This window comes from Stegodyphus dumicola, chromosome 7, assembly GCF_044657685.1.
Source record: "Stegodyphus dumicola isolate Sdum_Otavi_A_Nest chromosome 7, ASM4465768v1".
Taxonomy (NCBI): Eukaryota; Metazoa; Arthropoda; class Arachnida; order Araneae; family Eresidae; genus Stegodyphus; species Stegodyphus dumicola.
Genome location: NC_140774.1, coordinates 161,698,906 through 161,715,003, shown reverse-complemented (window position 1 = coordinate 161,715,003; position 16,098 = coordinate 161,698,906). Strand labels below are relative to the sequence as shown.

The 16,098-nt window shown below is 32.2% G+C and overlaps 1 protein-coding gene across 2 annotated transcripts in view; it reads left to right on the top strand.

Annotated features, from left to right (window-relative positions):
• Positions 1–16,098, top strand: part of msk (importin-7 msk) — a 92,793-nt gene that overhangs the window by 60,090 nt on the left and 16,605 nt on the right. For both annotated transcript variants that reach the window (XM_085821004.1, XM_085821005.1), the window contains exons 15-19: positions 3,315–3,412; positions 3,779–3,871; positions 7,474–7,557; positions 8,044–8,180; positions 9,615–9,760. In XM_085821004.1, coding sequence (XP_085677130.1) covers positions 3,315–3,412; positions 3,779–3,871; positions 7,474–7,557; positions 8,044–8,180; positions 9,615–9,760 — 558 coding nt within the window. The remainder of the gene's footprint in view (positions 1–3,314; positions 3,413–3,778; positions 3,872–7,473; positions 7,558–8,043; positions 8,181–9,614; positions 9,761–16,098) is intronic.

The window sequence follows — 16,098 nt, the reverse complement described above, 5'->3', positions numbered from 1 at the left end:
TGATCATGAAGAATAGCATATTCACTTTATCTTCCCCCCCAAACATGTTCTAATTTGTTTAGCATTTTAGGTTAAATTTTTAATGAATTTTCCTTTAACAAAAATAAAGAACTACCAGTACTCTGAACCTTCATGTACATAAGCTGCTAACAAATATCTTGGTGAGTATTGTCAAATTCGTGTTAAAAAATAAGTATGAAAATGGATACTATTACTGATTTTCTGTAATTAAAATGGATTTCTGCCTTATACTACAGAAATGGATTTGATGAAAATTGCTATGGAAAATGTCAAGTTTGAACTACATAAATGCTCTATGTGAGTGGCAAAAATGAAAGATGAAAACTTAATGATTGTGTTGATATCATAATCATATCATATTGTCTTCAATGATCCATGTTTCAAATCTATTCAAGCTTTTGTACTCATGTAATGTGAGCTATGTCAAACCTTAGTATGTTATTCTTGAACCCATAAATATGCATGCGGGTGATTATTGCATATAAAAACTATTGTGATACAGTTTTGTAAATTGGATAAAAGTGTACAGTATGTTGCTGAAAATGCTGTGAGGGGAGGATTTTGTGGCGTAGATGGATGGAAATACACCTGTGACAGCAGAATTTATTTCCATCTATCATAGTAATTCTGATTTGCAGTTTATACTGAAAATAGCAGTAATCAATTGTTTATTGTCCTAATTTAACATAAAATTCTTTAAAACTTTATTTTTGATAATAAACATAATCAATTGCTTATTTAGAATTAACATAGTATACTACCATAATTTTACTATTTATTAAAGTGATAAATAACATTGCATTGCAGTCTTGCATTTTTATCTCATGTATCTTAAATATTTTGAAAAAAATTTAAGCTTTGTCATTGATAAAAATAATAATAAGAAAAAAAATTAATATAAATTCACACTGTGGAACACTGCTAGTTGCACATTTTATTCCTTTAGAATCTGTTAACAGGCTATTTTAACATTTTGAAAGTTTTAAAGCTCTTCTTATCTGATGAAATTGCTGATTATTTAAATTCTTAATTTCACAACATTTCTTCGCAGGTAGAAAATGCTGCATATAAATACTGTTGGGTCTTTACTAATAGCTTTCCACCCCCTTTTTTTTTTCACTAATGTATTCTTTTAAAAGAATCTCTTCGAATGCATGTACTTCACAAATTTAATAGTAAGATTTATTAAGTCACAACCATTAAAAGCTGGTTCTGATGATGAACCAGTTCTTAATGTTGACTTTTGCAGAGGAAAAAAGTCAGAAAGTTATAAACAATGCTAAGACTAGCATTTATATTGTAGAAAAGAATCTTATGTCTTCACAGTTAAGTTAGTGTTATTCCATTGTAGGGGGATTTTAGAGAGTAGACTGTGGCTCCTACATCCAGAAAATACTCTTCCACTGAATTTCTAAAGCATGCAGAAGCAGTGCATGTTTCTTGGAATGTTTCATTTTCTTGCGTTCAGTGTGTAGATTGTAAATTGTTGTTCATAAACTTTTCTGTTGATATTGACCAACTGGAAATCAGTGTGATTTTGATGAAGAAGCTCCTGCTGCTTCTTGAACAGATGTCACATTACCCAGTATTGTGAATGCAAAATAATGTTGACTATTTTATGTGTACCTCACAGTGATTGCTCTGACTGAAAGGATTTTTAGCATTATGCCAGAGAATCAAATAATCCATATTTTATGACTGCTCCTTTCAGTAATGTCATTCCAGAAAAACTTCTGTAATAATTTTCTGTTACTCTTTTGGCAGTGTAAAAAAGGGATGCTATTATCAGTTATTTAGATAATACTGGCCCCTTTCTTTGCCAACAAATTTTCCTTATTATTTCCACGAAGGCCTCAGTGGGATGTTATCCATTGCATAGCAACTTTGCCATCCTGAGCTAAGTTGTTTAGTGACTGCTGACATTTTAAAACATCAATAGATTCAAAAGAAGAAATGGCTAGAAGAGCAGCTTTAGAATCAAAGAGTATGACAACTTTTGAAAAATATTCAAGGTGACATTGGAGGTGGGATAAGCCATTGTGTATGGTTGTAATCTCAACATCAAAAGCAGTCCTATTCCTTCCAGCAGGGTTGTAAAATTTTCACTCACTTTGAATATTTTTGCAAAGACACCAGCACCTCAGTTGGCACTGTTGTCCAACACAGAGCCATCCGTAAACACATGCTGCCATTCACTCTCAGATTATAAAGTGTTAATAGTTTCCAAAGACATAGATTTTAAAGTTTGGTCATTTGTTTCTTTTTTGAGATTTTCTTGTAACATATTGTTTCTGACTACATATTTTCTTTTATCACGTGGACATTGTGGTTTCACAAAATCGATAGGTTCCCATCTAAGGCCTAGCTGATCTCTGATAGAAAAGACTGTCTAAAGAAAACCATTCTGAGTTTTGAGGTTTCTCACTGTTGGTAAAAGCAGCAGTTCTGCAAGACAAAGCAGTCTGGTTCCCTTCTGAGTTTTAAGGTTTCCCACTGTTGGTAAAATCAGTAGTTCAGCAAGAAAAAGTGATCTGGTTCCCTTAAGTTTTTTTCCTGTAGAATTAGTGCTCTTTCTTCCACACTGGATTTAATGCACCTGTGTTGTGTGTAGTTAGTAAAAGTGCATCAACTGGGGGGGGGGCTTTGATACGAAATCTTTCAAGTGTATCAATCACTTGGTTAGATGCTGTCACGAGGGGCTTGCATTCAGGATAACTTAAGCCATAAGTTTGAACAAGCGGGGAGCAAAGTTTACCTTGTCAGGGACAGTAATGTGGAGGAATATTTTTTTCAAAAGTGTTTATTTCTTTGTGAGTACTGTGCCTTTTATACGTTGTATCATCCCGTTTATGCATCCGAACCTCTTCCCTCTCATCTGTGAAACACTCAGTTGTGATTGTAATTCAGTTAGGTATTGCTGATATGCTGTTATAAATTGATAGCTTGTGCCGTTAGGTGGCGCTCCAAGCATCTTGTCTCTTGATATTCTAACTTAATTTTAATTTGATGGAAGAATGAAGGTGTTAAGCCTAATAATGATGAAAGTGTGTGCCTAATAATAATGCTTGTAAACCATTGTATTATATTGTAAATAAAACGTGTGTGTATTAATAACAAAGCAGAATTATCACTTACCTCTGAAATTAATGCTCTCTGATGGTATTGGAATTAGTTACTATGTGTACTCCCCTTAAAAAGTCAATGTCTCGGCTTATGCAACCAAATACTTCAGAAACATTTTTGTATTATTTAATGATAAAATCAATTTATTCTGTCTAATTTTGTACTTGCAGATATGATGCCTGCTCTTCACAATTTTGTCAGAGTGGACACACAAGCATTTGTCAGTAACGAAAACCACCTTTTAGCAATATACAATATGTGCAAAGCAGTAAGTTAGCTTTTAAGTATCATATTGATTATGCATATTTATTTTTGCATTTCATTTCAGGAGAAAAATACAGTATATGAAAATTGAAATTTCAAATTAATTTAATTTAGTAAATTAATGATTGTTTTCCTTAAAAGAATAAAGAATTTGCATGCATTTCTTGTTTTCCACTTTCCCCCCTTTTCTTCTTTCTTTCCTTTGTACTTATATATAACAGTAGTTTTAATATCAGTGAAGGTATGTTTAATGTTAAAAAGAGGTTTTTTATATTTCTCAACATTTATTGGGTAAGAAACATCAATTTTGAAATCATTTACAGTAATTTTTTTAATTGTGCCAGTTGATGTATATTTTATCTTCATATAGATTTTAAATGGTGAAGCAGGTGAAGATGCTGAATGTCATGCAGCAAAGTTATTAGAAATAATTATATTGCAGTGTAAAGGAATGATTGATCAGGTATAATTGAATACATAATTTTGTGTTTTTTACTAAAATGCTAGTTCATTTAATGTATTTTTAATGCTGTAATATCATTATAAGGAATATTACTACCTCTCCCTTTAAATCAAATTTTTATGAGCATTCATAATTTTTTCAGAATGATAGTATTATGATCTTATGCTTATTTTTTTATTTATTTATTTTTTTTTTTTTTTTTTTTTTTTTTTTTTTTTTGGGAGGGTGGCTAAAGAAGTCAGAATGTCTCACTTTGAATATTTGTAACAAAATCTTTTATTTTAAGTGAATACTTTTATCAGATAATTGAGTTACCATTTTATGTCCGTTTTGTTACATCAAAAACAAGTTTTTTTTAAAAAAAATTGTTCTATATCTTTTTGGAGGAGTGATTAATTCTACTGTGTTTGCTAGGTTTTGCAACATTTCAGTATTTTGGAAATTTTAAGATAAATATGTTGTTGAAAAATTTAGAGATTTTTTAAAATTTTATTATAATTTCTTTGGTAATAGCGAATAATTTTATTATATCATCAAAATAATGAATATATTAAAATTGTGACAGGTTTTTAAATGATTGCGAAACTGAAATGAGGTAGTATGGTGTCTTAATTTAAGCTGGAGTGAAAAAGGCTATTGTAAATACATTTTGCTGTTTGATTTTCTGGAAGCCCTCCTCCCCTTCTTCCAGTCTGTTGCAAAGTATTCAGATATTTTTATTTATTGTTTGTTAAATTTGTTTTATACTTTTTTTTTCTTTAATTTTCTAAGGAGTCTGCTTTTTACTTTGCAACTGGCATATCTGTTTTTAGATTTATTATTATTATTATTTTTTTAATTTTAAAGCTCTGCGGTATTTGGTTCTTTATTTAAAACCATTGAAATACACTTTTACTTCATAGTGATAGGCTTGATGTGATGAATTATGAAAATGTATTATCAGGTAATAATATACTTTTATGAACTATTGACCCATAGAAGAAATGTAGGTCGTTGGAATGTGTAAATTTTGCACGAGGAAATTGCATAAAGTGTTATAAATGCAGTGAACAAAAATTATGTGCAAACAAAACAATTTAATTTTTGTTTCTCAAATTTTATTTATGATTGTTCATGTCTTTATAATATACATGCAGGTTCATTTTTTTGAAATGGAATTGCTGTTACCTTTAATTTGGACCAACACATTAATTGGAAGTTAATTGATTCTTGTGAAATTGTTTACCTTGCTGAATATACAGGGTTGCCACGCTACCTGGAAAACCGGGAGAACCGGGAAAAGTCAGGGAATTCGAAAATTGACCAAAAAATTCAGGAAACAGTCAGGGAATTTAAGTACTTTTGTCAAAATCTGGAAAAGTCAGGGAAGTTCATACAACGATCCCGCCAAAAAAAGCGATTTTTGCGCCAACGTCGGAAGAGGTAACTTTTTTGGCGAATTGTGTATCACGTGAGTGTCATTCGGGCAGCTGGCATAGAGCCAATTTTCGCAGCTCCAATTTGATTGTCTTTTAGAAAGGCAAAGCAAGTTTCCCGCAACTTTTGGTTTCCAGTATTCTCGAGAATCGCATGTGCAGTGCATGAACTAAAGAAAGTACCTGTTCTCGTATAAAACAAAATGGGTTTAATCCTAGTATACGGTACCATGGACGTTTGAATCAAAGAATATGTATTGTAAAGAAGGAAAACCTCTCTCTGCAACTTACGTGGCTCCGTTCCATCATAGAGGGAAATAGCTGTGCATGCGGTGATATATCTGTCGCCAAAGCTCGAAACCGGTGTCGAAGTTCGAAGGTCAGGTTATCAAGAGTTCATAAAATGAATATCGTTTAAAATTTCTTCAACCACTTGCGCTAAAAAGACGTGCCACGCACGTCGAGATGCTTTTGTTTCAAAGCGCGAGCGACGTGAACACCACATCGATAAGCATTTATCGCAAAAATGAAAATAACGTGATGCACACGTCGCCTAACAACGAGATTGTTTATTTCTCGAGTTACAGCTCTGGATTGCACTCGCAGATGCGGAGCAGCGTAAATGAGACACTTTACCGCTTGTTATATTGTAGCGCACGGCACCGCGACCGTGAAGTTTAGTCTTAGCGCAAGTGGTTAAACTCTAAAGGAAAAGAAAATATTTTTTGGCGCAAGTAAATTAATTCATGGATTAGTTATTTTCAGGGGGGGAAACTACGAAAATCCGTTTTTATAATTATTGCGAAAAATCCAAGAAGAAACGTCCTTTGATAAAACGTTTCTTCTTGGATTTTTCGCAATAATTTAAAAACTGATTTTCGTAGCTTTCTTTTTGTCAAAGAACATTTCTTCTTAAACCGTGTTTCTCAATTTCGGTGCACATCGCGGAGAAGGAAATTCTGGCCGCCAGGTTCCGTTGCCAAATCCCTTGGCAAATTTTCCCTCCGCATTCTAGCGGCGTAATAGCATTTTACTTGTATGGAACCTTTTCTTCTTTACATAGACGTTCTTTGGTTAGAATAATCTCCATGTATGGTACAATGGGATTTGGTGACACGATGATGCGCAGTAAACGGGTCATTTTGGTCTTGGCGACAATTTTCAAAATCGTGCCAAAACCTTACTGTATACTAGAATTTTACCGCAAAATATTTTTAAACCTTTTTTTTTTAAATAAATACCTTGTCATTTTGCAGTAAAATAAAAAAATAGTAATCAGTCATCTAGGCTAACCATGTAATATAACTAACTATATTCGCTAAAATATCGTTGATTATTCTAATTCAATTTTAAGTAATTAGCTTTATTTTTATGTTATTCGTATAATTTAATGTTGCTTCTTCCCTCTAAATTTATTTATTATTAGTAAATAATATTTTCAAATTTCAGGAAATTTTCTCTGGCATAATCCTGAAATTAATTCTAGCAGTATGATGACATACAATCACGAAATTTAATGCACATATTTTTTCATTACGTATGCTGCGAAATAAATATAAAATACCTCAATTTATTAAAATAGATTTCTTTCTTTCGTTTAGCTGCAGAATGTCTGCAAAAAAAAAGCCTTATTTTATTCTAGATTGGGAAGATTCTAATCTCAATCTTCAGTGAAGAAAACAACAACTATTATAATTATATTTGTGTTTTAAAGTGTTAAAGTGCCTTTTAAATTTACCTAAAATCTAACCTAACTATTTAGCATTGCGTTGTGATTTATAAGGACCGGATTAGCCTCATGTGGAACTGGTGATGATCATGAGTAATAATTAAATAAAACATACATTTGTTATCCAATGTATATATCTTAAATTTTATTAAGTTTCTTAAGTGGAAAAGTAAACAAAATTATCAAACAAAGTATACCAAGAATAATTAAGAATAAATGTCCTCTGGGATTTATTGAATAATTAAGTGAATTTGCTACACTATACAAGTAATACCGTAATTAATTTACCTCTTAGCACAGCCAATGTACATAACGCGGATAGACTGGAATTTTCTTGAAACACACCTGGAAAACCTGGAAAAGTCAGGGAATTTTATTCTCCTGTTTGAGTGGCAACCCTGAATATAGCATTTGTTGTGTAAGTTTATAATATTCATTGTAGTTTTAATTCATTTCAGTGTATTCCTTCATTTGTTGAACTGGTTTTAGGACGATTAACTAGGGAAGTTAAAACATCGGAATTAAGAACAATGTGTTTACAGGTAAGAGAAAAAGTTCTTTTTGCTGGACATTAATTGTTACTTAGATATTATAAATTATTTTATAATTTTTTTATTTCATATGTCATATTGTGTTTTAAAAATTATGATTTCTTTAGAGTGAAATTTGCATGATCGGTTTGGGGTGGGTGTAGGAGAATAATTAAGCGGCATTTTTTAAATTTCAGTTGGGAAATAAAAATTTAATGAATATAATGATTCATTTATTCATTAAATGCTTTAATTCTTATTTTTGTGTGATTTATGGTCATTAAAATAGCAAATGAAATCTAAAGATATATTTGGGATAAAATGTGTAATGTACGTGCTAAAATATTTTCACTGATTACTTGACTTAATGATGAATATCATTAATTATTTTTTAAACTGTACCATTTTATGTGTTTGAAATTTTTTTGGCATGTTTAAATATCCAAATGCAATCAATCTGTTTTAGAATTAGTATTATTATTTTCCCCTGTTTTCTAGGTTGTCATTGCAGCATTATACTACAATCCTACTCTTCTATTAGAAACACTAGAAAAAATTCATATACCTAATACTTCAGACTCTATAACTTCACATTTTATTCAACAGTGGATACATGATACAGATTGTTTTCTTGGGTAAGAATTTTAATGTTTAGTTTATGAAAACTGGTTCAAAAGTCAACAAGAGTAGATGTATGTTAATCACTATTAGTTCTGTGTTAAGCATATAGTATGTGATTGTTTATTACATATAAAACAGCAACTTTTAACCCTCTCACTGCGCATCCCGTGATTTCCACGGACAATGTAGAAATAGCAAAATTTGCGTAACCCGCAATTTTCGCCTCTGTATGGCTTTGGAAATGTTGAACAGACCGGAATCACTTGAGAAAGGATACAGATGGAAATCATTGGGATAGCGATCAAGACTGTATGGCAAATGTTGAAATATTTTCCATCAGACAATTCCTCAAGTGCTATGCATTTATGGTTGTCCACTATGCTTCTCTTCATGCATATTTTGTTGGCTTTCTGAAAATTTACTGCATCAGTGATTGACTATACCGAAGAACAAATCCTACATATGCTTGTTCATAAAGTCCAGTTCATATAACAGATGGAAGTAGTTAATTTCAGTTGGAACTGTATTTAGTATATCCAAAAGTTTGATCACAGATTAACACCTATAAGTACAAATTGGTCAATTTGACCAATGGCATTTTAACATTCTGATATTGGCAACACTGGTTGACACTGGATCTCAGGGAATTAGTGAACTTTACATTACACCAGTATATAATACGTCAGTGTTTGGTAACAAGTTTTCTGCTTTTACAAGTTTCAAAATTGTTATACATTTATTATCAGCCATGTTTAATAAGCTTCGTTTATTAATTTAAATGTTCTTTAATTTTTTATTGCTTTGTGATGTTTTTTAAAATATAAGGGTAAAAAAAACATTTAAATGTATACATGGTCAAAATGATCTCAAGTGTTCCATTGTATTATGATGAACATGTGTTCTTATAGGTTTTTAACCTTGCAGTTTGCTGGGGAGGGAATAAAAGTGCAGTGTTCAGCTACTGTGATAATACGTTTGTAAGGAATTAGGAAATACTGTCTGGTGCACAAAATTGCTGTGTCATGAACCTCCCTACATGCACAGTAGTACCGAAGAACAAATCCTACATTCTGTGGACATGATGAAAACTTAATTTTGTAATGCGCTTTCAATAAGATATACCGATTGATTATTTTTGTCCTTTGTAAAATAAAAAAAGCTATGTTTCTTTTAAATTGCATTAATTACTTTTTAAATTTTAATAAGGCTGAATGTGAATGAACATACATAGTGTGTTTGAAACCTCTTTGTAAATGGGAAAGATAAAACATTAAGTTTGATTACCAGAAATTTGCTGGAAGGATTTGTCTTTCTTAAGTGTTGCATATTTATTTTATTTTGTTTTTAAACACTCTGAACTATTATTTTTAAATACTATTCAAAGATGAATACAGTAAATTTGTGATTTTTTTAAAAAAAATTTGACATTTTGCATTTTTCTTCCCTAGCTTACACGATCGAAAAATGTGTGTATTAGGATTGTGCACATTGGTATCTACACCAGTTTGTAAAGCAAAATTGAATAATGAAGTGGTTCAAAAAGTGATTCCCTCTATGTTACTTCTATTTGATGGTCTAAAACGAGCTTATGCCTGTAAGTAAAAATTATGATTATTTTGAACATTCTGTTGACTTTAATTTAAAAAAAAAAAAACTATTTATACTGTTTTTACTTTGTTACTCTGATTTTGACTGTCAATTCCTTCATTTCAACCTTCAGCATGTTTTGAATTTCTGTTGTACATATTACAGAAAAATATTAACTTACTGTTCACCAGAGCTATCAAATGTCCTCTGACTTTTTTTTTTTAAATTTTATTTATTTTGTGACTTTTTATTGATTTTATTAGATTGCGCTTTTTCAAGGCAGCCTTATAAAACAGGCAGTCTTTTTGTATTACAGTACACTCCCGATTATCCGCGGAATTGGGTGGCGCGACCGCCGCAGATAACAAAAATTGCGGATAATCCGAAAAAAGCTAAAAACGGGTACAGCAAAAGAGAAAACAGTCATTCCAACTTTGAAAAATCGTAAAATAAACAGCAGAAAATGTTTAACTAACGCTTAATATTTTAGTATATCACTCAAAACTAACCTAAAATGCATTTTGTTAATGAAAACAGAAAAGTGCATTGTACTTACGAGAGGCGTCAAGGATACACAGAAAAATTAATACATATGTACTCTTTTAATATTGTAATGTATTATGTAATTACAAAAGCATAACTGTAAAACTACACCTTTTTGAAGAAATCATTCATTTGTGTTTACTTCTTGCTTTGGAAGCATTTTCTCTTGATCCGAGATTGCATTTTTCGTAACATAAGTTTCTCGGCCAACTCCACATCGTCTTGTTCTTCCAAATAGCTCAGCAGTTCGTCGACTTGTTGCAAAGCCCCTTCAGGAGTCTTCCGCATCTGCACAGTGGGCTCTTCTTCGCTGTCCTTCATTCTCGGTCTCTCCCCTTGGTTTCTTCACAATTTCGTCATCTGTCAAGCGTTCGAAGCCAGGTTCGTTGACATCACACTCCAACAACTCGTTAATGTTTTCAGCATCGGCGTTCTCACCACCCGGAACTGTTTTCACCATATCGGCAAGAGTTGCCGTGGGCGTGTCTACATCTTCATTCTCTTCTTCACAATATTGATGCAAAGTTCACCAGTTTGTCTTTTTGCTTTAGAATGTCACGCACTGTTGTTTCCGATATTCCGTAATCTAATTCCATCTGCTGCCTTGTAGCGCCGTTTGCTACTTTGGAAATTAATTCTCGTTTTTGCGCTATCGCCAAAACAACCTTCTTTCGTTTTCCTGACATTTTAAATCCATAACGAAAAACACAAAACCAAAAAGCACAAGCATTGAACAAAATAAATGATAAGAAATTAACTCCGACCGGTTCGCAAACACTATCCGGCTTAAACTAACAATGGCGAGTGGGAGGAAGTGTACATGTCAGTAAGATTTAAGACGAGAGAGGCCGGTGGAGCAGGCACTGCAAGGGTGAGTAAGAAATCACCTACTCATCAGAAGTGAAGGTTCCGAGAAGGTCTGGGATATTTTTGCCATAAATAAGCATGATGTTAGCAAATTGGACGTTTCGCTCAGTTTTGTGAAAAATTTTATTTTCTTTGCTTTACGCTTGTAAAAGAAGAAAAAAGAAACTTTGTGCGGCAGGCACGGATAATCAGGAGTCTAATGTATTTAAATGCCTATTCACCTCTTGTCACATGGAAGTGGTATTACCCTTTAGTCACAGTATTTTCTTGTCTTCAGTAGACTTATTTGCATATTAAAATATCCTTTCTGAGGAAGCTGGCCTGAAATTCCTTCACTTTAGGGTTTTAGACATTGCGGCTTGGCAAGTTTAAAAGGATTTGAATGCAAGATTTATAGATCCACGATTCTAGAAGATTCAAGAAATATATGACAAAGATGTCTCCATGGTATCAACACATAATGGATACCAGTTCAAGTAATGGATGTATTTTACAGAAAATTTGCACTGAATTTCTTACTTTTTGGAGAACGTCTGGAAGAACAATCAAAACATAATATTTGAATGTTTTACTTATGATGCTAGAATCTTAACATGTCTATCTTCCCTTTATTTTCTCTTTTTTTCACTAGACACAAGCATGGAAAATATCAAAAATGCTTCTAATCGTATCACTTGGGCAGTCATTATAGAAAGGGATTTTTTTATTAATAAAGAAATTGAAAACTTACAATTTAAAAGATTCATCTGATATGTCTTAATGCATTATACACATAGCTGGCACTAGGCATTTTCCCACCTGATGCAATCTCTGTGGATTCTAAATTCTGCTGCCTAGTGCCTTTCTAAATTCTGCTTCCAGTGCCTGCTGTAAATTCTAAAAATTCTGCCACATCAGCTCTGAAACCAGTCTCTACCATATATATTTCATATTTCTTCTGAATGTTCATATTACTAAAGTAAAATTATCTGCTTTTTCTGAACATTCTAAATGCATTTAGTGTGTTTTAGAATAACAGAAACCCTTAATTAAATCCAAAATTCTAAAATGAAAAAGAAACATGTTGAAGAAAGAAACTGATTACGTAAAGAAAATTATTCTTCAAAGATATATGCAGTTATTATTATGTAAATTACCCAATTATTTATGATTTCAGCCTTTACTATAATTTCTCATTTCTATTTCCTCATATGATAGAGTTACTGAGCCAGATTAAATTTAAATTTAATTGTATAATCTTTGACCACTAGTCCACAATATTAGTTTGAATTTGACTGTTCTTGTTTAATTGCGTCACCGTGAGCTGTAATTGATTTTGTTAGCATCAGAACATGCCTTTATGTTTTAAGTTCTTAAATAAGAGGCTTATTTCAGGGTTGCCACGCTACCTGGAAAACCGGGAAAAGTCAGGGAATTCGAAAATTGACCAAAAAATTCAGGGAAAAGTCAGGGAATTTAAGTATTTTTGTCAAAATCTGGAAAAGTCAGGGAAGTTCATACAATGATCCCGCCAAAAAAAGCGATTTTTGCGCCGACGTCGGAAGAGATAACTTTTTTGGCGAATTGCCTATCACGTGAGTGTCTGCTGGCATAGAGCCAATTTTCGCAGCTTCAATTTGATTGCCTTTTAGAAAGGCAAAGCAAGTTTCCCGCAACTTTTGGTTTCCAGTATTCTCGAGAATCGCATGTGCAGTGCATGAACTAAAGAAAGTACCTGTTCTCGTATAAAACAAAATGGGTTTAATCTTAGTATACGGTACCATGGAGGTTAGAATCAAAGAATATGTATTGTAAAGAAGGAAAACCTCTCTGTAACAGACGTGGCTCCGTTCCATAATAGAAGGAAACAGCTGTGCATGCGTGATATATCTGCCGCCAAAGCTGGAAACTGGTGTCGAAGTTCGAAGGTCACGTTATCAAGAGTTCATTAAATGAATATCCTTTAAAATTTCTTTAACCACTTGCGCTAAAAAGACGTGCCACGCACGTCGAGATGTTTTTGTCTCAAACTGCGAGCGACGTGAACACCACGTCGATAAGCATTTATCGCAAAAATGAAAATAACGTGGTGCACACGTCGCCTAACAACGAGATTGTTTATTTCTCGAGTTACAGCTCTGGATTGCACTCGCAGATGCGGAGCGGCGTAAATGAGACACTTTACCACTTGCTATATTGTAGCGCACGGCACCGCAACCTTGAAGTTTAGTCTTAGCGCAAGTAGTTAAACTCTAAATTAAAAGAAAATATTTTTTGGCGCAAGTAAATTAATTCATAGGTTAGTAATTTTCAGGGGGGGGAAACTACGAAAATCCGTTTTTAAAATTATTGCGAAAAATCCAAGAAGAAACGTGTTTTGATAAAACGTTTCTTCTTGGATTTTTTGCAATAATTTAAAAACGGATTTTCGTAGCTTTCGTTTTGGCAAAGAACGTTTCTTCTTAACACGTTTCTCAATTTCCGGTACACATCGCGGAGAGGGAAATTCTGGCCGACAGGTTCCGTCGCCAAATCCCTTGGCAAATTTTCCCTCCGCATTCTAGCGGCGTAATAGCATTTTACTTGTATGGAAAATTTTCTTCTTTACATAGACCAAAGAATTAAGAGATTCTTTGCATAGACGTTTTTTGGTTAAAATAATCTCCATGTATGGATTTGGCGACATGATGATGCGCAGTAAACGGGTCATTTTGGTCTTGGCGACAATTTTCAAAATCGTGCCAAAGCCTTACCGTATACTAGAATTTTACCGCAAAATCTTTTTAAACTTTTCTTTTTAATAAATACCTTGCCATTTTGCAGTAAAATAAAAAATAGTAATCTGTCATCTAGGCTAACCATGTAATATAACTATATTCGCTAAAATATCGTTGATTATTCTAATTCAATTTTTAAGTAATTATCTTTATTTTTATGTTATTCGTATAATTTAATGATGCTTCTTTCCTCTAAATTTATTAATTATTAGTAAATAATATTTCTAAATTTTAGGAAATTTTCTCTGGCATAATCTTGAAATTAATTCTAGCAGTATGATGACATACCATCACGAAATTTAATGCACATATTTTTTCTTATGTATGCTGCAAACTAAATATAAAATACCTCGATTTATTAAAATAGATTTCTTTGTTTCGTTTAGCTGCAGAATGTCTGCAAAAAAAGCCTTATTTTATTCCAGATTGGGAAGATTCTAATCTCAATCTTCAATGGAGAAAACAAGAACTATTATAATTATATTTGTGTTTTCAAGTGTTAAGGTGCTTTTTAAGAACATACCTCACACAAATTAAATTTACCTAAAATCTAACCTAACTATTTAGCATTGCGTTGTGATTTATAAGGACCGGATTAGCCTCGTGTTGAACTGGTGATGATCATGAGTAATAATTAAATAAAACATACATTTGTTATCCAATGTATATATCTTAAATTTTATTAAGTTTCTTAAGTGGAAAAGTAAACAAAATTATCAAACAAAGTATAACCAAGAATAATTAAGAATAAATGTCCTCTGGGATTTATTGAATAATTAAGTGAATTTGCTACACAATACAAGTAATACCATAATTTACCTCTTAGCGTAGGCAACATACATTACGCGGATAGACTGGAATTTTCTTGAAACGCACCTGGAAAACCTGGAAAAGTCAGGGAATTTCATTCTCCTGTTTGAGTGGCAACCCTGTTATTTAAACCTTTGTCTGATATTGTAGTTAGTTTCAGACATAGCAATAATATGCTTCAAGTCTGTCAGGGGTTTTGGACTATATAACTTTAACCAGATCAAGTAAACCCTCATAGGTACATTGTGAAGAGATTGACAAGTTAGAAGATAAAGTACGCAGAAACTAGCGAGAACTTTGGTTTGCATATTAAGACAAATCTCATATTGTTATAAAAGATGCTTAAAGCGAAGGAAATCAATGTAAACTAGCCAAAATGTCTGGGAAGGCTTCCAATTAAAATGACGGATTAATATTTTGTTGAGTATTATTATAAGTGTAAAATATTTAATGCTACTTGATAAATTGCATAAAGTTTATTTTATTCTCGAACTTATTAATGATTATTCTCATTGATTCATATTTAGTAATAATGCATACTACTTAGGGATCTATTTTATTTTTAGGATAGTATTACAAAAGTGAAATTCAGGCATAGATAATATTTTTAATTGAATTTATTCAGTTTCCATTTGTTCAACGGTCCTTAATTTTTTTCATTAATGGTCCTTAAAAGTACTTAATTTTCGTGTGCAGAAATGTGTACGAACCCTGATTAAGATGTTTCAACTAATCCCCCTTGTAAAATTATTCCAATCAATGGTAGTGTTATTAAATATTATTGATTCTCATACCAGTTCATTGATTTCATTTCTTCCAACTGATAGTAGGTAAAACTTAATGTGGTCCATAAAGAGAAATCATTTTAATCTATTAAACAAGTTTCTATCTCCAACATTCTTTCTTTTTAAGGCTGTTTTAGCAGATTCTCTTATTTTCTAACATATGCATCACCATGGAAGGTGATTATAAAATTTATTTTTATGCCTGTTCTATGAACAGAGTGACTTGTTTATTTTAACCAGGGCTGTGGAGTCGGAATTTGAGTTGGGCAGGTTTTGGAAGTAAAAGGGATCGGAGCTGGAGTCTCTAAAAATAGGCTGACTCCGACTCCAATTTTTGTTATACAATTTGGATTTGAAATGAAATTAAAATGAATTGAAAAAAATTAATGACAAGCTGAGTTATTATTTTTATTTATGAACTATATACATTAATAAATAGTTATTTTCTACTTTATTGATGTATTAATAAATAAATATAAGAGGATGGATGTGATATATGCCATTAGTGATTAAATTTATTCATTTAGTTACAAATCTCACTGGTAAGTTTAGGTAAGCAGCAAGAACTCCCAAAATTGATGTGA